We start from the raw sequence: 25,182 nt of genomic DNA, 5'->3' as shown, positions 1-25,182 counted from the left end.
TGAGGATCTTCTCTCGCCCTGAAGCCAAGGAGCATTAGGCCTGGTACTGTGAACTATCCATGGCTCTTCCACAGCATCAGATTGCCCAATGCACATGACCTTTCTCTCCGCTCTGCCAGGAAGGTTCCTCATAGTAGTTATGGAGATGGGCGTAACCACTGAACAGCCCACCTTAAGCCTTTTTTTGGAGAAGAACATTCTGTAGAATCTCTCTCATATTTCCCCATATAAATAGAGCAGGTGTGGGCTCCATTTTGTCTAGAAGCTCCATCCATCCTTTCAGCTTGCCTGTGCTTTTGCAATTACTTTCTGTGTTCTGTGGTTTTTTTTTTTTTTTTACCATTTTATTTCTCTTAGTTTTTATTTCTCAACCAGCCCATTACACGTAGGGGAACTCCATTCCCACTGGAGTTAAGTCTCTTCATCTCTTTAACTTCTCTCCTGTACCTTACAGGATCATTATAAGAATTTAATAAGACAATAAAGCTAAACCACCTAATGCCACATCAAGACCATCATTAGGTTCAATAAATGATGGAAGCAGAAACTATTATTATTTGTGTTGTTGTTATTTTGTATTATTTATATTATTATATAAACATGCCATCCCAGCAATGACTATTTCTCTCTTCCAAAAAGTGTCTATGAAAATCCTACTCATCTTTCAGGATTGAGTATATCTTTCCCTTCTTATGAATACCTCTTATGAATTCTACTTAGGAATGCTTTCCCTTCTTATGCACACCTATTGCTTGTTGACTTTTCTATCATCTATTTTTCATGTTAAATCATAACTTCTTTGAGCAAAGCTCTCCTGATCAGGCATTCATGAATCTTAGAAGTCATGCTGTATGTGTTTTGATAAGTCCTTCTCCTTTTATTGATTAGTGAGCCTCCTGATGCTGATCATGAGATTCTGGGCTTGAAGTCTGTTTTCCTTTATTTAAAACTGATATTAACAGGTTTAAAAAGAGCTCAATCAGAAGAGTGCTTCATGAAAACTTTATCTTTTCATAATAAGCTAGATTGCTGAAAAATTATTCCTGATCAATACATTTTTTTTTTCAAATTTCAGATGGTATCATGTTTTTAAAAGAAGGAATTTGGGGTCATTCATCTAAAACAGGACACATTAATGGATTGACCTCATCATAGATGCTTTAGAACCAAAATCCCTTGCGTGGAAATAGTGTATCCAATTCTCTCTTTTCTCTTATTTCATTCTTGATAGAACTTAGTCCAGTATCTTGAACACAATAAGCAATTAATAAAGACCAAGAAGTTTGTAGTTATATGTATGTATAGCTAAGGTCCTCATGCCAGTTCCAAACAGAGCAACACATTTTATTGAAAGCTCTGTGTATGTGCCAGGGACTAAATTCACAAGACACCCATTCTAAGAGTTGATTGACTAAAGGACAGACAGGTGACCAGACAGGAAATTCAAAAGTAAATTCATCATGGAACTATGTCTTTACAACACAGTGCCTCAGAAATAGTCTGATGAAAGAAAATGAAAAGAAAACATGCCTCTGGCAAGCAACGCTTTGTATTTTTCCTCCAATTTCACTTGAATTCTCCAAAATCCATAAACCTCATCTTTAAGGATACATTGCATAGAGTATATTGCCTTCATTTTTATAGAGTTTTAGATAGAGTCAGGAATATTATTTGTAAGAACAAGATTGCACATTTTTAATCAGCTTGCTATTAGACATTTTTTTTTTAACAGTTAAGCCCACTGATGTAGACAAACTAGCAGTTGGGAAAAGTTTGGTGCAATTATTGAAGATCATGAATTTTATAATTTAAACATTATGAATTTGAGAATTTGAGAAAATTGCTTTACTGCTCAGTCATCTCCAGACTACTGTCTCTTCCCATCTTCTGCTGGTCTTTCCAATTATCTGAGGCTCTGGTCACAATAATTGTTCACTCCTTAAAAGTAGTATGTGGTTTCAGACAACTATACATTATTGATCTGATCCATACTCTCATCTCCTCCATCTGGAAAACGTAATTTCACCTTTTAGTTGCCTATACTGTAAAGTCATCAAGCCTTGATCCTCTTCTTCAACAAGTTCATCCTCATCCTAACCTAACTTCTTTCAAATGATACTTTGAGTTCCTATTTCTTTAAGACAAGATCGGGAACTGCTCTAATTTTTTAACTCATGTGTCCACCGTATTTGCTCAACAATGTTGATGGAACACATTATGGTCAGGGTCTTTTCCAGATACTAGGAATATAGTGTTGAATAAGAAAGATAATAATGAAACTCTCTACAATTAAGAAACTCCCACTGGACATGGTAGTGCACACCTATAATCCCAGTGGCTCAGGAGCCTAAGGCAGGAGGATCATGAGTTCAAAGCCAGCCTCAGCAATGGCAAGGCACTAAACAACTCAGTGAGACTCTGTCTCTAAATAACGTACAAAATAGGGCTGGGAGGTGTTGCTTATGGTTGAACCCTGTGTTTAATCCCTGGTACTCCCCCCCCCCAAAAAAAAGAAACTCGCATTAAGAATCAAAAAAGACAATAAATAAATATGTACACTATATACAGAAATAATACAAAAAATTGCAAGTGAGGGAAGGCATAGTTCAGGTATGAGATTTGCCCTTTTGTACATAGGGCAGTCAGGAAAGTTTCAAGTGATAAGAGGATACTTGAGCAAAAGTTTCTATAAAGGGAGGAAATAGCATGGGGAAGAAGTGAGTTTGTGGGATGAAACAGCATATCAGGCAGAAGAGCAATAAATCCGAAGTGCTGAGCCAGACTATATTTGGGATATTTAAGGCAAAGAGTCAAATGTGGCCAGACTGGAATGAGCAAATGAGAGAAGAGAAGTTGGCAGATAAAGTGGAGAATGGAGAAGAGGGAGAGTGGGCGTGGTCTTGTTGGTCAAAGTTAGGACTTTAGATTTTACTCTGAGTGATACAGGGGACAACTTTATATTTGAAGAGCACTGTTTTGATTTGATATTGTGAAAAGCCTATTGGGTGACAGGGAAAGAATCAAAGGGATCACAAAGAAAGCCATGAGAACAATTCCAGGGAGAGATGATGGTAGGCTGGCTTGGACCAAGGAGTTAAGAGTTTTAGTGGTGATAAGGAGATGGATTCTGCATAGACTTTAAAAGAATGAGGGCACATAATTGGAAGGATGTAATAATCATTTGCTAAAATAGGTAAGATTGCCAGAAGCTCAGGCTTCTGGGGGAAGATTCAAAGTTTTGTTAATTTTGAAGTGCCTATTTGTATCCAAACAAAAGTGAAAAAGGAAGCCGTTGGGTATTTGAATATGCAGCTTATGGGAGAAGTCTAAGGTAGAAGAATAAATTTCAAAGTTTCCAGTTAAAGATGGCATCTTGATTTAATATTCAGGATGAATTTGTCCTAGGAGGAATATATACATATGTTACAGTATTTTAGAAGACATCAGTGATACTATCTTCAGAAAAACAATGTCTTATTCTTTTTCTGTATGTAAATTCTTCAACAAAAAACATAACACAAAATTATACACAAAAGCAAACACTGTCTTATAAAAATAATTTGTTCTGTTGAGTATAATTCTGTTTTGCATGATTATAGAGGTTGAGTTTCGAATTACTAAACAAGATCAGCAAATTGATGAATGAAATAAAAATGAATTTCTTAGGATAAATTACATTAGCTAGTTTTTAGGCAAGAATGACATTAGAGGAACTAGGAGTCTGGTTGCATCTTACAGATAATCTTAAATTATTTTTCCCGAAGTATCACTGTAAGATTTTTGTTAAAAAGAAGAAGTTATATTAAATAATTTCAGACTTGCTCTCTCTAAAGAGTTCACTGATTTGGTGATAAATGTTATTACATTCTGATACAGTCAACAAAAATGATGACTGTGCCTTTTGCTGCAACATGAGATATAATCTAAAAAGGAAATTAGACACAAGGGATGATGCCATCTGCCTATATAAAAACATCCATGCATCCGATTTATGTGGTGAAAAATATTTCAATTTATTTTAATCACCTTTGGGTCAAGTCTATTCAGAGACAAAGACTCTTCAGCTAACTGTCCAGCTCAGTGGTTCTTAACAGAGGGTGATTGTGCCCTGTAGGAGACATTTGGAATATCTTGAGACATTTTCTTTTGTGCATGACAACTTGTAATGCATGGTGCTACTGGTATATAGTGGACATTTGGTCTGTTAAACATTCATGAACACAGAGGATAGCCTGCAACCATCATGCAAAGAATGATCTAACTTGAAAAGTCAATGGTGCCAGGCCTTAGAAACTCTGGACATTATGGTTTGAATGTGTCCTCCAAATATCATGTATTGGAATCTTAATCCCCAAAGTTTTATGCTAATGGTGTTTGGAGGTGCAGCTTTTGGAAGTAATTAGCATTATATGAGGTCATGAGAATGGGGTGATCATGATGCAATTAGTTAGCAAGCTTTTTCTGTCTCCCTCTGTGATAGTCTCCTACCTGCCACGGCCCAGCAAGAAGGTCCTCACCAGATGCTGGACAGATACCAAAGCCATACTCTTAGACTTTCCAGCCTCTGATTCTATGAACTAAATAAACCTTTATTGTATATTATGCTTAGCAAAGTAATTCAATCCCCCCCAAACCAAAGGCTATATGTTCTCTCTGATAAATGGATGCTAAACCGTAATGGGGTGGGGTGGGGCATGGGGAAAATGGAGAAACTGTGATTGGGCAAAGAGGAGGGAGGAGGGAGGGAAAATGGGGGCAGGAAAGATGGTGGAATGAGAAGGACATCATTACCCTAGGTGAATGTATGACTGCACATATGGTGTGACGCTACACTGTGTACAACCAGGGAAATGAAAAGTTGTGCTGCAATTTTGTACAATGAATCAAAATGCATTCTGCTGTCATATATACCTAATTAAAATAAATAATTAAATAAATTTAAAAAACAGTCTTTATTCTTTATATAATACTCAGTCTATCATATTCAGTTATAACCACAGAAAATGGACCAAGATACTTGTCTAGAAAATTATATACCTTTTTTTCACCAACACCATCATGCTTCAGATCAACTAAGAAAACTTACAAATGTTTGCAACCCTAAGAACTTTAATAATAATTCACATTAGTTTTCTGTTACTCTACTTATTTTTTAAGCCTTTGATACATTATTTAGTTCTTTCCTTTGCTATGAACTAAGGAACTATCTTATTTAATTTAGTCATTTCTAGAAAAAAATGAGGACTACTGACTTCTTTAACACATTTCTGGAAATCTTTGTCTTTATCAGTCTAGTTCATCTGTTTCTGCATCTGTCTCTTTCCTCCAATTAATATATTTCAAGGAGATTTTATATGCATAAGCTAATTTGCCAATCTTGCAAATAGTTTTCAAAAACCATAAATTAAAGGATTTTGATGAAATAAATTGGAGCAATTGGTTATTCCCAAAATGGAGCATCCTAGAAAAAGCAATTACATATATGTGGATATGTGTGTAATCATAATACCTATACCAATATCTATATTCATTCTTTCTGTATGAGAAAATAAATGAGAAAATGAAATGGAAAATGAATACATCATATTCAATAACTATTCGTTGATTGCTCACTATAATGAAATGCCATTCATCTAGCATTGTACTAGGAAATGCATGAATATAATTTCATTTAATCCTTATTATAAATATGAAAAGCATGTGTTATTAAACTTGCTTTATGGATTAGAACTGAATATTAGAGATAAGTTATGTGCTTCAGATTGTTCAGCAAAGAGGTAACAAAATCAAGTATAGGGAGGGCTGCCTGATTCCAAAGCTATGGTTTATGTTTGTTTGATTTTCCACCCCTCACTCCAGGTTATGGGCTTCTTGCAGTGAACTGCCTTCCTGATATTATGGAGTTTATAAGTAGTGGAAGAAAAATATGTAAAGACATAGAATGCATAAAACAATGTGGGACAAAGTGAAAATCTCCTATCATTTGATACTGAAATTATCTTTTATTTTCTGGTCTTCCCAAAAAATTGCTCTTTAATAAAGTATCACGTCTCTTTTGTATATGGAATATTGGCTCCTCAGGGGTCATGTCTCTTTCATCTATGGAAAATTAATACCTCTCATCTGGCAAATGCTGGTTAATTGAACTTGTTTCAATGATGTAGGGGAAGAGAAAAGATAAATTACTTTTGATGGGGTGTGGCAACTGATTGTGAAAGTAATCATAAGACAATGGTCCTTGAGCTAGGACCAGAAGTATATTTTGAATTCCAGCAAGCAAAAAGGGCCTAATTAAAGAAAGTAGCAGATCTTATCACAGAGCTTCAAAATACACATTAAAACCTGATTTCTTTAAAACCTTGGAGCATAGGCTAGAATATATCTTTCTGCTTCATGGACTGACTCAACATATTCTGTAACTAATTTTCTCTGCATTACCACATTTCTAAAGACATGGTTCAAAGCTAACCATAAAATTTCTAAAACACCAAAATCTAAATGCAAATAGCAAAAATACTAGTGGCAACATATTCCACAAATATTTAAGAGTATACTCTGTGCAATGCATAACTAATTTGGATACATTTCAATAAACAAAAACAGAGAGAATGAATGTGCAAATGAATTGCTAATATGAAGCAGAAAAGTTTAAGTTCCAGAAACTGAAGATGAACGATTGGCTTGGGGTTGCAGGACAGTGATGTCTATAGCATAGAGGGACTCGATACTATTAACTGATTTGGACCTTGGAAGATAGGTACAATGATTAATAATGCTTGTTTGTATATGTATAAGACAATACATCTGATAAAACATTTTTTTATAAGAAAGGAAAAGGAAAGGGTTTCTGGGTGGGTGGAGAACATGAGCCTGAGTTGCAAACCTTGAAATGTTCATTTAAGCTAGGAGAACAGTGCTGGGTGGGGTGGGGAATAGAAGTGCCCGGTCAGATACTTCTTAAGAAGTCTACTAAAAATTCTTATTTGGTAACTAGTAGCAATTTTGAGTTTTGATTGAAAAATTGACAAAGCACTTGGTCTGGAATAATCTCACAACTGGGTAGGAAATTAATGAGACTAGAGAATAGCATAAAGTCAAGAAAACCAGCAAGAGGTTATCAGAGTGGTCAAGATTCTGCGTATTAGGACTTGAGGTAGAAGAATAGCAGAAAAGGAAGAGGCAGAAATCTTATTAAGGTTTATTAATAGGACTTACATACTTTTATAATTCCGCAGTGGAAAAACTAGACCCTTTCTGAACTGTCAGTATAGCATACAGAGAAATATAAATTCTGTAGTAGAACTGAGAAAATTACCTCAAATTCTCATAAGTCAAATTGATAGAAGGATTTTGTTGTACATTTGTTGTTGTTTTGGTAGTAGGGATTAACCACTGAACCACATGCCCAGCCAATTTTTTTTTTTTTTTTTTTTTTTTTTTGAGAGACAGGGTCTCCCTAAATTGCTTAGGACCTTGCTAAATCGCTGAGGCTTGCTTTGAATTAGTGCTCCTGTGACTCCTGAGCTGCTGGGATCATAGGTATGTACCACTGCTCCTGGCTTACACATTTTAATATTTTTTTTCTGTTTACATTTCTTAATCTGGTTATAAAAGCATAGTAAAGAAAACCACATAGAATCTACAAATGTATCTATTTATCCATTGTAAATATATAGTAATTATTTTGATTGGGCTATTCTCTATGAAACTGGATTTTTCTTTATAACTCTGGAATATTCTTTATACATAGTTCTAGTTAGTGTTTAAACGAACCTGTGTGCATCTGAGATATGTAGTGCATTTAGCAGAGTAAGCTAAATGGCCTGGTCATTTGCTTCAATTAATTAAAACTAAATCATATCCCTAAATTTGGCTTATAAAATAAAACAAAGCTGAAGGATAAGCAAAGATGTCAACATTTTGTTAGGTCAACCCATGACTTCCATGTTATGGGTTGAATAGTGTCCCCCTGAAATTTCATGTATTGAAGTCCTAGACCCAAGTACCTTAGAATGTGATGGCATTTGGAGATAGGTTTTTACAAAGGTACTTAAATTAACATAAAGTCATTAGGGTGGACCCTAATCCGAAAGCACTTAAGAAAGAGTGTGAAGACACAGGGCAAAGACAAGTATCCTACAAACCAAAGATGGAGGCTTGGTGTAGATCTTTCCTTCATGGTCATAAGAAACTACCAAGCCTTCCAACATCTTGATCTCCAACTTTTATCCTCCAGAATCGTGAGAAAGATTTCTGTTGTTGCACTCTCTGGACCACTTAGTATGGTAGCCCTAGCATACCAATACACCTATCATAAACATTCCATAGAATATAATTTTGATCAGGTAGCACTTTTCTGAGTCTTTTCCCTTGTCCCTGGATGAAATATAAACCCTTCAATATTCTCTGCTGTTTTTTATTATTCTGTTAGGAATTTTACACTTTGTTTTGCTTGATCATAATGTTGTTTCCTAACAGATATTCCTAGCACTAAAATTTGTCATCATCATCATCATCAATATTATTATTATTACTCTTATGATGGTTTATTATTAAGACTTTCATAAGACCAGACACTAAGAGCTCTTCATATGTCAACTCATTTAATCCTCAAAAGAATCCTATGCAGGGCTGGGTTTGTAGCTCAGTGGTAGAGCGCTTGCCTCACATGCATGAGGCACTGGGTTGGGTCCTCAGTACCACATAAAAATAAATAAATAAAATAAAGATATTGTGTCCATCTAAAACTAGAAAAATATTTTTTAAAAAGAACCCTATGGAGAAGATGGTAAGATTATCACTCCCATTTTACAGATGAGGCATCTAAGACACAGTGAGCAAGGTATCTTTGCTCCAAAGCATAGAGTTAACAAATGAATGATCGAGCCACTACCGGATTCCAGGTAGAGCAAGTTCGTATTTCATGCTCTTGATGGCTATGTTTTGAAGAGATACTAAAGTAGTAATAATAGCCATAAATAACCTCACTGAACATTTTGTTGTCTATGTACTTCAATATACAAGTAATTCTTATAGTATAAGTAAATCTTACAACAACTCTTGTGTATACCATATGTCGTCCCCCACCTCCATATTTCAGGTAGAAAATAGAGAAGGGGTACAGGAATCATGGATATTGCTCAGTCCACAGTTGTGGCATCTATGGAACTCCAACTCCACCCCAGACAACCCTAGAGCAAAGCCTCTGTTATTCCTCTAGATCCTGCCATCTGGAAGACTCTCTCTGATTCTATCTTTTATTTAAAAGACACTTACTTTTTTAAACAATTAAAAAATCATCTAGTAGGCTTTTTCTAGACCCTTGCACCAACATGACCTTTCTTTCCTTAAGGTAAAAGCAGAATACCTACATACTTTTCCCAAGATAATGATAGGGTAGATGGATGGATGATAGATGGGAAACTTAATGATAATTTGCTTAATGTTAACATCATTTCTCTGGTGGATGCTTAATCTCCGTATTTCAATCCCATGTTTTGGTGAAGAAAATCCAACACTACAACACTTTCTTAGCATTGGTGATATGCTGTCAGTAACTATTTCATATATTTAATTGAACTGTCTTCCTATGAGATTCTCATGGCTTTCATATTAGTCTGTCACCCATTTTGTCACTGAAAGTACGTTGACAGATTCCCACAGGAATTCAAACTCACTAGAATATTTCCTGTTAGACATTAGAATTTAAATTAATTGACAGAATTTTTTAACCAGAGAGAACCTCTTTTCTTCACCCAGAAACTACCGCTAAAGCTCACCAGTATTTATGTCTTCTCTTTTGTGAAGTGTTTATCTGCAAAATCACATCTTTTGTTTATCGGATGACTTCATGATGTGGAAAAGGACAAGTTGATTATAGTTTTAGTTTAAGTTGATTTGAAAAGGGACAGAAATATGAAGTGATAGACTAATTTTTAAAAGAGTAATCCATTTTAAATGGTTATCAGTACTCATATTTGGAAAATTATCAAATTAACATATTTTTCCTTACATGGTTTTATCCCAAGCAGAATTCATTCATATTAAGAATTCTGAAAGAAGAAATGACAGATTATTCAGGCTATAACATTAATTTCCTCTTCTAAACTTACCAAATTATTAAATACTAGAAAATGAACATTAATAAAAGAGCAAGCTATATGTATATCCCTCAGTAAATATTCATTCAGATTATGCCAATATTAGTAGTATACTTAATTAATTAATTATTGTTTGGTAGCAGGGATTGAAACCAAAGACATTTAGCCACATCTCCAGCCATTTTATAAAACATCTGGTTTAGAGACAGGGTCTTGCTAAGTTGTTTAGGTCCACACTAAGTTGCTGAGGCTGACTTTGAATTTGGGATCCTTCTGCCTGAGCCTCCTGAGCCACTGGGGTTAGAGGTAGGCACCATTATGCCTGACTTAATAGTCTATTTTACACTTCATTCAAAACTTTAACTTGTGATTTGAGTTTGGAAATTATTGTTATTCTCAGAAACCAGGTCAATTATAAAAGCATTATTGAATAATGAATATTTATATACACATGTATTTTATGTAAATATAATATGGTCTGCCACTGTGATCCTAGAGAGAATACATAATTGTGAGTTTACTTATGCTTGCAAAAGCATCTCTTGCTGTATTTAGTAGTTCAATTTTCAGACTTAGCCTTTTATCGAGATGGTCCATCTATCACACAAAACCAGAAACAGAGGACCAAATTAAAACTTATGTATGACCCACCACTGGATTTAAGAATAAATGCTTATCTTCAGTGTAGTTCAGTTACAAACTGTAGAGCTCATCTGGAGTGTTTATCCAAATAATTGACTTTGACAATTTGCCTTTCTATAAAAATCATTTAATTATTTATTTATTCCAATGTTTGAAAAAATTTAATATGTGAAGATTTTTAAGGGATAGAAACTCAAGTACACCCCAGGTTGGGGTTATCTAACTTAAAAAAAAACTAATTCCAGTAAATTAAATTGTAGAACAAAATAAAATATTTTCTGGCTGACATGAAAGCCACAAAAATCATATATCTATTACTAAAACCATGTGTCCTCAGGTAGATTTAAGCATGGAATTAAAGTGCTTGTACATGGTGGTGCAGGAGAAGGGTTCTGGTACCTGTAAAGGAGCCTGCCTCTACTAGAAGGCAGAAAAGAATGTTAATGATCCTTGAATTGGTCGAGGAGGAAGGAATTAGTAAGTTTCTCTAGAGTGAAGAGAAGGGTTATAGCTAGTGCCTTGCAATGTGTATTCCTTGGAGAGTCTGAGGCTCCCAGTGACTCCAGAGAAGTTTGTGGAAGGGAGATACATTGTTGAGTGGACTGTCTGTCTCAGTTTATATTGGAGAACAAAGAAGACTTTTCACATGTCAAAAGAGAGGTCCAAGATAAAGCTACCAGTAAATTAAAAAAAAAAAATCTCATTGGATCTTAGTTTTTTATTACCCGAGAGACAAAAACAACATGATGAATGCAGATGTGGAGAGGTTCTACAAAAATGTAAGCAGTGAACCAAATTTAGTGGGAGAGAGGTAAGACAACTACAATAGGTGGATACTGTGGAGTTACGAGCAAAGTTTTAATAATGTTAATAAAAATGCCAGAATCACCATCACATAAAAGCAAGAACAAACACTTGAAAGAAGGACAGAAAGAATATAGTTGCATATATTCAGTAATGAAACATGGTGTTAAATCTCCCTACTAAAAAACAGACACTTTCAAACTGCTGCCCCAAACAAACTCAGATATATGTTGTCTTCAAGAAATGAACGAAAATAAAGTAACAGAGTGCTTTGGGTTGACATATACTCCCCTAAAGTGTATGTGGAATTCATTACCTCTAGGACCTGTGTATGTGACATTATTTGAAAATAGATCTTTGAAGATATAAGCAAGATGAGGTCGTTGGGGAAGCACACATCTGACATGGCTAGTGTCCTTTTAAGAAGAGGAGAAGATACACAGATACAAAGACACAGGGAGAACACTATGTGCCAAGGAGGCGAGTGGAGTCATTGATGCCCCCACAAGTCAAGGAATGCTAATGACCGCCACAAGCTCCAAAGCTTGCTATAGTTTGTTAAGGTATCCTTACAAAACTAATGTATAGGAAAGGCTGCAAATGTATATATAAAGGAAAGGCATATGAAAAGAGCCAGATAGAAAGGATCAAACCAAGTAGCCTAGTAAAATTTAAGGTTAGGAAGAGTTCATGGGATATTATATAATTCTAAAAGTTACAATTCTCCAAGAAGTCATGGAGAGGATGTGGAAAATGAGGACATGGAAAATGGTATAAGCTCAAGGGCTTATTCTGAAACAGATGAGGAGCTAGGCTGTGGTTCAGGGATCTGTTATTTAATGGCTCTGTGACCTTAGTGATATTTCTTAATGTTTCAATATTTCATTTCTGACACTTGTAAAATGCGAATGATAAAACTAGCTCACTTACATATGGATTTACAGATTTCCCAGCACCATTTGTTGAAGAGGCTATTTTTTCTTCAATGTGTGTTTATGGTGTATTTGTCTAGTATGAGAAAACTGTATTTATGTGGGTTTGTCTCTGTGTCTTCTACTCTGTACCATTAGTCTTCATGTCTGTTTTGGTGCCAATACCATGCTGCTTTTGTTACTATAGCTCTGTAGTATAATTTCAGGTCTGGTATCATGATGCTGCCTGCTTCGCTTTTTTTGCTGAGAATGGCTTTGGCTATGTTTGCCACTTATTTTTCCAAGTGAATTTCATGATGGTTTTTTCTATTTCTATGAAGAACGTCACCAGAATCTTAATAGGAATTGCATTAAATCTGTATAGCACTTTTGGTAGTATGGCCATTCTGACAATGTTAATTCTGCTTATCTTAGAACATGGGAAATCTTTCCATTTTCTAAGATATTCTTCAATTTCTTTCTTCAGTGTTCTGTAGTTTTCATTGTAGAGGTCTCTTTCACTTCTTTTGTTAGGTTGATTCCCAAATATTTTATTTTCTTTGAGGATATTGTGAATGGAGTAGTTTTCCTAATTTCTCTTTCAGTTGATTCATCACCAATGCATAGGAATACAATTGATTTATGGGTGTTAATTTTACATCTTAATACTTTGTTGAATTCATTTATGAGTTATAGAAATTTTCTGGTAGAATTTTTTAGGTCTTCTAAATATAGAATCATGTCATCAGCAAATAGGGATATTTGAGTTCTTCTTTCCTTATTTGTATCCCTTTAATTTCTTTCTTCTAATTGCTCTGGCTAGAGTTTCTAGGACTATGTTGATGAGAAGTGGTGAAAAAGGGGATCCCTGTCTTGTTTCAGGTTTTAGAGGGAAAGCTTCCAATTTTTCTCCATTTAGAAATTGGAAATCCATATGAAATAAAATGAAAATAGGCCCCTATATCTCACCCTGCACAAGACTGAACTCAAGTGGATCAAGAACCTAGGTATTATACCAGAGACCCTGCCCTAAATAGAAGAAAAAAGTAGGCCCAAATCTTCATCATGTTGGCTTAGGAACCAAATTCCTTAATAACAGTCCTAAAGTGCAAGAAATAAAATCAAGAATAAATAAGTGGGATTGTATCACACTATAAAGCTTCTTCATTGTAAATAAAGCAATCAAGAACATGAACAGAGAGCCCTCAGAATGGGAGAAAATCTTTGCTACCTGCACCTCAGATAGAGAATTAATCTCTAGGATACATAAAGAACTCAAAACATTTAATACCAAAAAAAAAAAAAAAACCCAAAACCAAATAGCCCAATCAATTAATGGGCAAAGAAATTGAACAGGCACTTCACAGAAGAAGAAATATGAATGGTTAACAAATGTATGAAAAAAATGTTCAACATCCCTAGCAACTAGAGAAATGCAAATCAAAACTAAGATTTCATCTCACTCCAATCAGAATGGCAATTATCAAGAATACTGGCAATAATAAATGTTGAAGAGGATGTGGGGAAAAGGCACACTTATACGTTGCTGGTGGGACTGAAAATTGTTGCAACCACTCTGAAAAGCAGTATGGAGATTCCTTAGAAAACTGGAATGGAACCCACCATTTGACCCAGTTATCCCACTCCTTGGCATATACCCAGACAACTTAAAATCAGCATACTGTAGTGACATGGCAACATCAATGTTCATGTCAGCTCAATTCACAATAGCTATGCTGTGGAACCAACCTAGGTGCCTTTCAGTAGATGAATGGATATATGAAAATGAAGTATATACACACAATTGAATATTACTTGGCCATAAAGAAAAATGAAATTATAGCACTTGCCTGAAAAAGGTGAAACTGGAGACTATCATGCTAAATGAAACAAGCCAATCCCCAAAAACCAAAGGCCAAATGTTCTCTCTGCTATGCAGATGCTGACTCACAATAGGTGGTGGGGGGAGTGGAGATACTGCTGATTGGATAGGGGGGTGGGAAAAATGGGGGAAGAGAGGGGTGATGGGAATGGGAAAGACAGTAGAATGAGTTGGACATAACTTTCCTATGTTCAAATATGATTACATGACCAGTGTAAGTCCACATGATGTACAACTGCAAGAATGGGAAGTTGTACTCCATGTATGTCTGATATGTCAAAATACTTTCTACTGTCATGTATAACTAAAAAGAACAAATAGGAAAAAGAATAGCTCACTTACAGGGGTATTTGTGAAGAATAAATAAATTGATATGTGAAGTGCTCAAAATAATAGCCATCATAACACTAAAAAATGGTAGCTATTACTTTTCTTCTTCTTCTTATATTATTATTATTATTAACAGTTATATAAATCATCCAAGGGATATGGCATATAAAACAAAGCCTTAAGAAAAAAAAATCTATGTAAAATCTCTATCATGATAAATTTGCTACAAGAAAAACAAGTCTAAAGAGTATTTAGATAATACAACCAACAATCTAACACTCCATACTCAGTTCTATATTAAAGCAGAAAATATAGTCTGTTTGCATGTTCATTTAGAAAATCTTATTAATATGGAAACAAGAAATTCTTAATAAAATTATAAAAGGATATTTTTAAAGTTCTCATTCTCTAGTAATGACACTATAAGACTAGAAATCAAAAAATGAAGTACCAAATTTTAACCATTTGAATGTTGAGATATTTACTTTGAAATAACCTCTGGAAGTTGCTACTCTTCTCAGTAATGCACTGGAGTACATGACAACTGAGGATTGAGTCCTATATTACTGAACCTTCTAGAAAATGGCTTCAAGGTAAGGCAAGTATTTTTCTACATCAGTGACTCTAAATTTGGTTGGTAACATGTCCACGGGGAATACTTAGAAATGTATAGGTGTGTTTATAGTTACAAACATTGAAGAATCCTACTGCTATTTAAGGTTTGGAGGTCAGGGATGCTAAACGCTCTGCAGAGCTCAGGATACTCTTTTTATTCAATTTTTAATTAATTTTTTAGTTATATATGACATTAGAATTTATTCTAATACAGGGAGTAAAACTTCCCACTAGGAATCCTCTTACACAATGTAGGACTATCCAGCAAAATGCCAGTAATGCTTTTGTTGTTAAATACTATTTTAAGATGACCACAAGACAAACAATCCATGATGCTTTAGATATTTCTATTTGAAGTTAATACCACCAATGGTAAAACAGTCTTCTATAAACCTAGCAGGCAATTCAGTGTTCAATTTTCTACAACAAGAACCAAGTTCCGCAGCTCTCTTTGCTCTTAACAGTAATCTGAGAGTATATTAGAGTGTGTGGAAACTATAGCAGAAACTCATTTTCTCTTATTACTAGACTCGAAAAAGAATTCATATTTATCTATCTACAGAATAGACTGGATAAATAAGCGCATAGAGAACTGCAAATTTATTTAGTTTGCCATTGAGGTTATATTAGCTGAGTTAAATTCTCAGTGAAACTCTTAGCAGGCCAAACTTGAGAGTTTCTAGAAGCATCAGTACCTTTCTCTTTTCTGAACTATTTTTTTTCTTTGCCAATTTTCATGTAAAAGGAAATTATTTTGATAATGATGCTTAGTATTTCTGATACAGATAGTTCTGACTCTACCATTTACTAGTTACATAACCTTCTATGTTTGCTCATTAATAAAAATGGGGTAAAAACATCTGTCTCACTTGTTCTGAAGGGGTGGCAGAATACGTACACGTAACACCCTTACCGGGCTGTGCTGGAACCTGCCCTCTGATCACATCTGCAGTTCTACTTTCCTACCTGGCTCTCTGCAGCCACACTAGCTCTGTTGTTCTTCCTTAACTATGCCAACTTAAGGTCTCTGCACTGACCATTTGCTGAGAACAGTGCTCCGTAATGTCAGGGATCCCTCTCTCTTGCTCTTTTGCTCACTCAACTTCTTCAGGTTTCCATCTGTCAACAACCACAGGTAGTCATTGATCATCCTGTGAAATATAGCACTCCTGCGTGTCTCTGTATTTTCATTTTTAAAATACCAGTGAGATACGTGTGTGTTGTTTACTTCTGCTCTGCTAACATGTAATATCAAGGAACACAGAAAATGGTGTGGTTCTTTCTTTAGGATACTATTCTAATACCAGTTTAGAGTTTTTTTCTGAATCTGTCTAGATAGAAATTTAGCAATGTGTTTAGTTAGAAAGTTTGCATTTCTCCTTTTTTCTGATTCATGTGGAGTTATGCACATAGTGTTTTCTTTTTTTGTGATACTAAGTGTATTTTCAGACATGTACCCTTATAATGATTTAGAATACATGTTAAGTTTTGTTTGTTAACATGGCTATCATGTAGTCTGCCCATTTTAATTATCTTAATGCTCAAATATTCAAAACAAACTCTAATTTTGCATAAAACATCTCTGAAAAGATGGCATTCTGTTTTCAAGTGAAATTGTTACCTCATTAAAAAGCAATACATTTTATTTCAGGACTTTAATAAATCACAAGCTAAATCAGCTGAGAGTACATTGGGGTAAGATACTTTTACAGTTCTTTTCAGATTGGCCCAGAACCTTTGTCACCATGTTGGCATCTGCTCCCCTGCTTCACAGGAAAGCAGAGGTCATTCCATCCCTGTTTTATGTCTCTCTGATGGTTGCCTCGTTAATTTATGGACTATCGACAGTTATGCAGTGATGGTTATTCCTACTTTTATTTAAAAGGAAATAAAGAACATTACTTACACTTAGAGCCTGAGGAGGAAGACCCACTGACAGCAGATCTTGATCCCCCTTTCATTGAAAAGACTCCTTTCCCCCGGCGAGTTGTCGTGACAGCCACTCTGGGACGCTTCAGCGGGATCACTGCACGGGGAGGTGGAGGCACACGCCCATGGTAATCAAACAACCTTCACAAGACACAAACAGGACCAAGTTGGTTTGAAGCCTAAATGTTTGAGATGATGAAAAGAATGTTCTGGTAAAATTTTACAATAATTTTTTTTCTGTTGTTTAATATTCAGAAAAGCTGTTTATTGGCAGATTTATTTTTCACAAAGAAATAGGATGAAAATATACACTATGCTTTCTGGACATTAGAATATGACCCCAATATGAACTCATTTGTAAGGAATGAAAAGACAAGGAGCTTTGCTCCAATAGTACCGTGCAATTTGTTGAAATTACACTGACCTTTGTTCCCAAATATATTTCTTTGCTTGGATAAACCAGTTTACCCTTCTCATGAACAGAAATCTTCCTCTTATACCTCAGACACTTATTAGCACACTAGCTTGAAAATAGGAAAGATTATGCAGAATCAAGAACAAAATAAAGAAAATGATCTTCTGATCAGAAAACAGAGTCCAGAGGAAAACAAATAGAAATAAAACAAATAGAAATAAAACCAGCTTAAAGAAAACAACTCTGAGACAAATCAATATGGTGCCATACCTCTCTCTAAGGACTTTTTAAGTAATCAAGCCTCCTCCAACTATATGTAAAAGGTTCGAATAAAATAGAACTAGGGTGAGGACCCAATTTTGTTGACTAAAGCACTAGTGGGAAATATTTGCCAGGATATATTTTATCATCCTGAGCATTTATTGGATATGCAAACTGAGAGTAGAGATATATGTATAGTAACTACAGAAAATTCTTCTAACCCCCCCAAAATCAATAATCTCCTACTTTTACTAAAATGTGAGAAATTATATTCTCCACATTGTTTAATGATAATTAAACAATAAAAGGGATGAATTTGAAAGAATATAAACTCATTTATACAAATATATACTTTAAAGGATTAAAAGCTTCATATTATTTATACTGCATATTCATATACAACAAAATTTTACATGACAGCATATTTGAGACACATAAAAGATCAGAGAAAATATATTGGGACACATTTTACTCATTTATTTTTGAAACTATTTGCCAAACAACAAGATGTGTAATTATGTTTTCCAATATAAAGAAAACAGCATTATTGACTTAGAATTATGATTGTTATATTTTTTGTTGTGACACCATGATATGAATTCTAGTCTCGTAATTGCTTTAAAACAGTCAATAAAAATAATCCAATATAAAGGTCAGAAATGAGAAAACTAGAACAGGAAAAAAAAAACAATAAAAATACCCTATAATTTCTAACAGAATTACTGAAAGACGATAATGGCCAAATTATATTGTTACATAGTGTGCATGAACAAATATGTAATAACAAGTCCCACCATTATGTATAATCATAAAGCACCAATAAAAATATGGAAAAAGACAATATTTCTAAGAGGTTGTTTCATAAAATTACATCTTGTTTACACATACATCTGAAAATGTGATAATCTTGTTTTGAAAAATATATGAACTATAATAAATTTAAGATAGGCTAATTTTCAAGTATTCAAAAAAATTCAAACTATTACACTCTGGCAGAAAGGCAATATATAAACAAATTTAAAGCAATTATTTAGTACTAAGAATATCTTCTATGTTAGACAGCTAAAGTGTCCAAAAACAATTTGGAAACATTTTGGGGAAAAAGCCAGGAGATATCTGAAACGGAAAAGAAGTGAAATGAGACAGAGTTCAAGAGAAGGGGCATCCTCTGTGAATAAGCAAAGTCCATTAGAGACAAAGGATGGCTAGCACAGAACAGGTCATGAGTATCAGCACAGTACAGTTTACTTCCAAGAGTATATATAGGCAAGATGAGTCTGAAAGGGGTTATGAATATCATCCCCACCACCAGGGATTTCAAAATGAAAAGGGTCAAGGAAACCTGCCCCTTGTTTCAATCACAAAACAAGGTCTGCATTAGTTATTTATAAGTTGAATTCACAGAGCTCCTTAAGTCAGTGAGCCAAAACATGACGGCATTTTGCATGAACTACGATACCCCAAAACTATGAGGGGAAAGAAAATATGGCAATTGACTCATATTTTCCAGGGTAGAAGTTACCCCTGGAGGTGAAAAGCTAAGCTCTTTGGAGAGGCCATTTCCTCAGGCCATGCATGTGTAATTTAGCAGGTTCATTAAATAAGTGAATCTATAAATTGGGTTAAGAAAATCTCTGATGCATAATAAAAAATATATAATAATGTAAGAATACTATAATGGAAATGCAGGCCAAGTAATTGCTACTTCAATATTACAATTCACTCCAATAATATTTTATAGAAGACTGAAATGTTTGTCGATATTTTGTATTGCATTCCTCAGCCAAGGATTCCAAAGACTCCTGTGTTGAGCTACACTGGTCTTGAGAAAAGAGATCTGCTTTTATTCATTGTTTTTGTGATGCACTTCTAGTCTGTGGCATACATTTGAATAACATACTGAATGTATGTTGTACTCTTTGATGCAAATTCCTATAGAAAGTGGCCCTTGTCCTCTGAATATTTTGGTGAGTTGTTTCAATGGGAGACAACTTTTCTCACCAAGGAATCAGGTGAGGTTTTACCAATTCATTGTGCCACTCTTATGGAAAGATAGCATCACAACTTACATATTTTAATGGGATATGTAATTCACAAAACAATGGGTACCTCACATAAGAGCATAATTTTTAATTTTACAACATCGAATGGCAATGGAGACTTTCTTAACTTTCATTGGGTACCTTGAGTATATCAGAAATAAAGGGAAGGAAGACTGGAAGTTGTCCGAATGCATAACAACATAAAACAAGGAAGTGAGCCAGGCCCTCTGGGATTGTGAGACAGGGCATAGGACTCTTCTAACCCAGGGAAGCAGATGGAAGGCCGTGGGAGGAGATAAACATTGGCTTTCTCATCAGAACTCTATCTACAGTAAACCAAAGAAGTTTGCCTCTACAAAAAAAAAAAAAAAAATAGACTGGCAAATAGTGTTAAGAAAAAGGAAACAGTTAACTTAAAATTATAGATCTGCAATGAAAATGGAAATTCAATACAATTATTTGGAATCCAAATCTCAAAATTCAACTAAAATCTTATAATTTTTTTCTTCCTCTTATCTTTGCTTTATTTTTCATTTCTTTCACTCTTAGACTTATATTCCCTTTTTTTCCTTTAACAATTCTTCATTTTTCCTAATGTTATTTGGTCTAAATAGCTTTTCTCCTAATGCTTTTGGTCAAATAGATAATGGTTTATCATGAAGCCAAATATATAATTCTCTTTTCCCCAAGGTTCATTTTAAAACACTTCAATCTTTTTTTCTATAAACATCCATATTTTTAACGAACTTGAAAACATAATGTATGCATAGTCATGTATTCAAGCACTTTGGTTTGTATTAAAAGCATTTCTCAAGCTTGCTAATGTTTGTTTTAATTGCTGGAGTACACTCTTTCAAGTAGACATGCCACATTCGAATAAATCATTACCCCATTGTTAAGCTTTTGCCTTGATTCTTATTTTTTCCTAAAGACTAATAAGATTTCAAAAAAAGAAAAATTTGAAAAATTTAATATGTGCATAGATTTTGTCACCAAGGACTAAATTTTCATGACAGATTAACAATAATTTTGAGTATTTTATGGTAATTATCTGTTTTCTTTAAAATTTCCCTCAGGAAAATTGTTCTTTATTTTCCCTACTTATAAATCAACCTTACTGTCACTCTGTAGTTAATGCTAACAAAATGTATGGCTAGGGGGATAAATCACTGCTCCATTCAGAGGGAAATTCTGAGAACAAATTCAGGGTCAGGTTCTCACCAGGACATTTCAGCAGATACATGAAGATCAACAACTAGAGGACCAATAATATTAGTCACATTTTGATTCAACCTTGAACCCCTCTTTCCTTCAAACTTGACTTCTCACAGACTTATAGTTTGTAAAACCAAATTAAAGTGCCCACTCTTTTGAAATCCACACAAATGATTCTTATAGGCTAGTAACACACCTGTTTCCTATACTGTTTGAACTAGTCAAAAATTCACAAACTGACTATGATTTCTACCCTGGGTTCAAATAGTTTTTGATTACAACTAAATTGGAAAATAATTTTCATGAAATTATAGATGTAATGCAAGTTGTGGAAACTTATTTTAATAAAATGAAAACATGGTTGCATCATACTGCTGAGCCCAAAAGGAAGAACATAAATTTGCACATTAAAATGAAGTTCTCTTTGCAAAATAAATAAATAAAAGAAAATAGAAAAAAGGAGAAAAGAATTTTAAATGGCACATTTCACCTGATAACCAGTCATGATGAGTAATGTCTATTGCTCTTTTACATCATTAAACTCTTCCAAGGTTTTCTGTGAAGTTTACCTCCTGAGACATGTGCAAATACTTGTTGAAGATGCTTTTAAAGTCAATTTGGCTGCAAACTCGAAAGATAATTTTTTGCCATTTTTTGACCTTAATATTTTGATGTTTTTCTTAAGATTGCTACCTGCTGTTTTTTTTAAATACATCTTTATGGAATTAAACAGTTAATATATTCAAATGGCCAAGGTGAGGTTAAAAATCACTAACCTTGTAATGTTGGTATTTTAAGTCATTTTTGTCCATGAAGGAAAAAGGGAAGAAATAACTTCCTCAAGTTTAATCAGTCAACATATGTGCACGGAGGCTTGAAATTCACATCTTCTGACTCCAAATCACGCCCTTTGTCAACTATACCATGCTGTTATTTCCAAACTTTACGTGGAATCCCATTCTATCAGATGATAAATTTGCATAATGAAATAGACATTGCTCCTTGTTAATTTTTTCCAGTATCATGAATATATACTGTGTTCTATAATTAATGATCTGACACAACTGGAACTCAGAATTTTCTCATCAACCAAAACCGGAGTAGCTTTTTTTTCATCTAATTAATACAAGGATTAACACAAGGTCAAAGTTGTATCAGAATTGAACAGTGCCCATTTTGAGTCACCTAAAACGTATACATATTTTCTATATGGTAAGACACCTCTGGCATTCTTTTTCCCTATAAACAAAAGTTTACTTATCACTGGAGCATGTAAACTGCTCAGTGCTCTTCCTGGTACTAATGAAAGAAAACATGGATTTAAATTGCTAATTTCTAAAATTGCAAACATTCTCTGAGGGTATTCAATGTATTTAGGTATACCTCTCCTTTTACTTTCCTTGGAAGCACATAAATATTTATATTTAGCTTTAATAATATGCAACATTCTGTGTTTATACATAAAAGAATATGCCATTGAAGGCTAAAAATTTGGGGGCAATGTTTTGTGCAAAATATGGAAAAGATAAAAGTTGATGATAATGATTCAAATATACTATTTAGTAATACACATCATAATCCTTGAAACTATGAATAACCACAGCAATCACAAGATGGAAGTCTGTGTAGAAAAATTTTTCTAAGATAAAACTTTACCTAAGAATTAAAAATCCTCTGTTATATTAAAATCCCCAGATCTGGTAGAAGAGTAATGACAATACGATGCAGCTAAATATCAATTTATTGTTTCTCAGCCTTCATATCTATCCTTAGCTATAGGTTGGGTTGCATTCTGTAGACCACATTTCTGCAGGTAAGGGAGCTGGATTCCTGCTAGGCTCAGCCAATGAAGGGCCCAAGGAGGAAATAGCAAGACCTGTAGGAAAAGGGACTTGCTTCTCTTTGTTTTCACTTCCTGCTCTTCTGAGCACTACTCTGACCTTGTTTCTTCACCTTGGCAGCAGCAATTCATTCCAGTAGCTGCAGCCAGAATCTAGTTGGAGTCATTTTGCAACACTTACAGAGTTCCCTCTTCACTTTCCCTCTGAGACATCTGCACCTGCAGACTATGCCCCTAGCTCAGAAATGCATACAGGGACAGCAGCACTGTCCGAGAAGAACTACTTGGCCATATTTTCAGCTCTGCAACACCCTTTTTCTACAATACCTTTTTCTTTTTCTTATTTTGAGATGGGGTCTCACTACTCCTCATGCTGGTCTTGACCTCCTGGGCTCAAGCCATTTTTTCCAGTAGCTGGGATTACAGGTGTATGGCACCATACCCGATTTTCACTACACTTTGATAATTCCAAAATCTTCCTTTGTTTCCCCAACCTTAGAGGTGGTATCTGACTCCTGCAGTTACTAACTCCGTTATAGTAGGGTGTTTCCTTCTTGCCTTTTCAGTTGTTTAATTCCTAGTTAGCAAGTTTTTATATGCAGTGATCCCAGTTAAACGTAACTAGTGCCATTTTGTTTTCCTGACTTAAACAAAGCAACATGGAGTTAATGGAAATAGCTGAGTGCCCCACACCCCTCCATGTGTATTCTGCTGCAGCTGGAATGCTCTGGGGAGTAGGTTAAGAGAAAATGATGCAAACAGGTTAATCCAGAGGGTCACAATGTACTATTATGGAAGGATGCCTAACCAACCAACCAGCTTATTTCTCAGTCATATGAACTTTGCAATATGAATATCCATATAAGAAACACTTTCATGACCATAAATGGTTACTGTTAATTGTTACCAGTAGTTAACATTGATTAGGCATTAAATATACACCAGACATAATGCTGATCCCTACACATGTTCCCTCATTTAATCCTCAGCACAAATTTGTGTTGGAAATTAACTTCATGCTTACCTAACAGATGAGACAACAGGTTTAGTTTTAAATGATTTGCCCAAGTTTGCACTGCTACTAAAAAGAGTTTTTAAAAATTTAACCATCAGTACAAGCCAAGTGTAATTTAGGAGAAATCACTGTGGATAAAACTGTTGTAGTGACTTTGTAGACTATTTCTCTCATCTACCCACTCCATTCTGTTTTCCTTTTTGTGGGATTCTGTGTTTACAGGGAGCTCTTGAGTATATACACTGGTAGCAGATGCTTATGTCTTTTTAAGCCAAGTGCAAAACATGAAAAATAAACTAATGAAAGCACAGACTGTTCAGATAGTCTGTTAACAGCACAGTCACACTGATCTATTGCACACTGAGAAGCCAAACAGATTGTGCAGAAGACAAACAAATGTTTGAAAATCATTCAGAGTTAGCTTTTTTTGTGCAGTGGAGAGTTAACTGAAAGCTTCAAGCTCTATAATTATTTGACTGCTTAAGGCTCTTGCTCTTTGTAAGATCGATCTATCTTACCTATCATCTATTTTTCTGAGCTGTCATTTGGAAGTAGTAAAATACAGATCTTGTCTTCTCTTTAAAGATGAGAAGATGGAAAACCTGACTGGTCCCCAAATCTATAATTGTCATCAGACCTTGGGTCTCCTGCCTTCTAAAGCAGGACTCCATTTTAGGAATAAATTCTTTAAGTGTTCAAGGAAGTTACATGATACAAAACAGTTAAGAGGCTAGAACAATTTCATATTAACAGACTGTAAGACAATGTGTGTTAATAGAAATTAGGACAACGTGCTGCACCCTGAAAAAATAAAGCTGTAATAGAAAATGTCTACTATACAAAAGTGTAGACTGTTTCCATATTATCTTTTCACAATAGTAAGTAGGATTATCTTAAGGCTGATAGACATTCATATCACTTTAATAACAAGTTATTGTAAGTTATTACTTAAACTCTTATATTTTGTAGAAATCATAAGTGATTTGAGAAAAATTATTCTTAAATATAATTTTTTTGTCCACAGATGTAACTAGTAAAATACTTTGCTTAACCCAGTAGTTTGGACATAGTAATAATTACTGATGTAGCTCTGACTCCTAAGTAGGCAAGGCTGTGTCTTTATTTTATATCATGGACTAACATTGCTTCTCCTCTGTTTTGTACATTCACACAGTGGGTTA

The 25,182-nt window shown here is 34.6% G+C and overlaps 1 protein-coding gene across 10 annotated transcripts in view; it reads right to left on the bottom strand.

Moving 5' to 3' along the window:
- Ralyl (RALY RNA binding protein like) overlaps positions 1-25,182 on the bottom strand; it is a 441,521-nt gene that overhangs the window by 52,258 nt on the left and 364,081 nt on the right. For all 10 annotated transcript variants that reach the window (XM_058583703.1, XM_046458643.2, XM_058583702.1 and 7 more), the window contains one exon: positions 17,191-17,354. In XM_058583703.1, the coding sequence (XP_058439686.1) occupies positions 17,191-17,354 (164 nt within the window). The remainder of the gene's footprint in view (positions 1-17,190; positions 17,355-25,182) is intronic.

This window comes from Marmota monax, unplaced genomic scaffold (genome assembly GCF_021218885.2).
Source record: "Marmota monax isolate L192 unplaced genomic scaffold, Marmota_monax_Labrador192_F-V1.1 WCK01_AAM20220418_F8-fsc00147, whole genome shotgun sequence".
Classification (NCBI taxonomy): domain Eukaryota; kingdom Metazoa; phylum Chordata; class Mammalia; order Rodentia; family Sciuridae; genus Marmota; species Marmota monax.
Note: the sequence above shows the minus strand (reverse complement) of the source record. Positions and strands in the feature narration are given on the sequence as shown.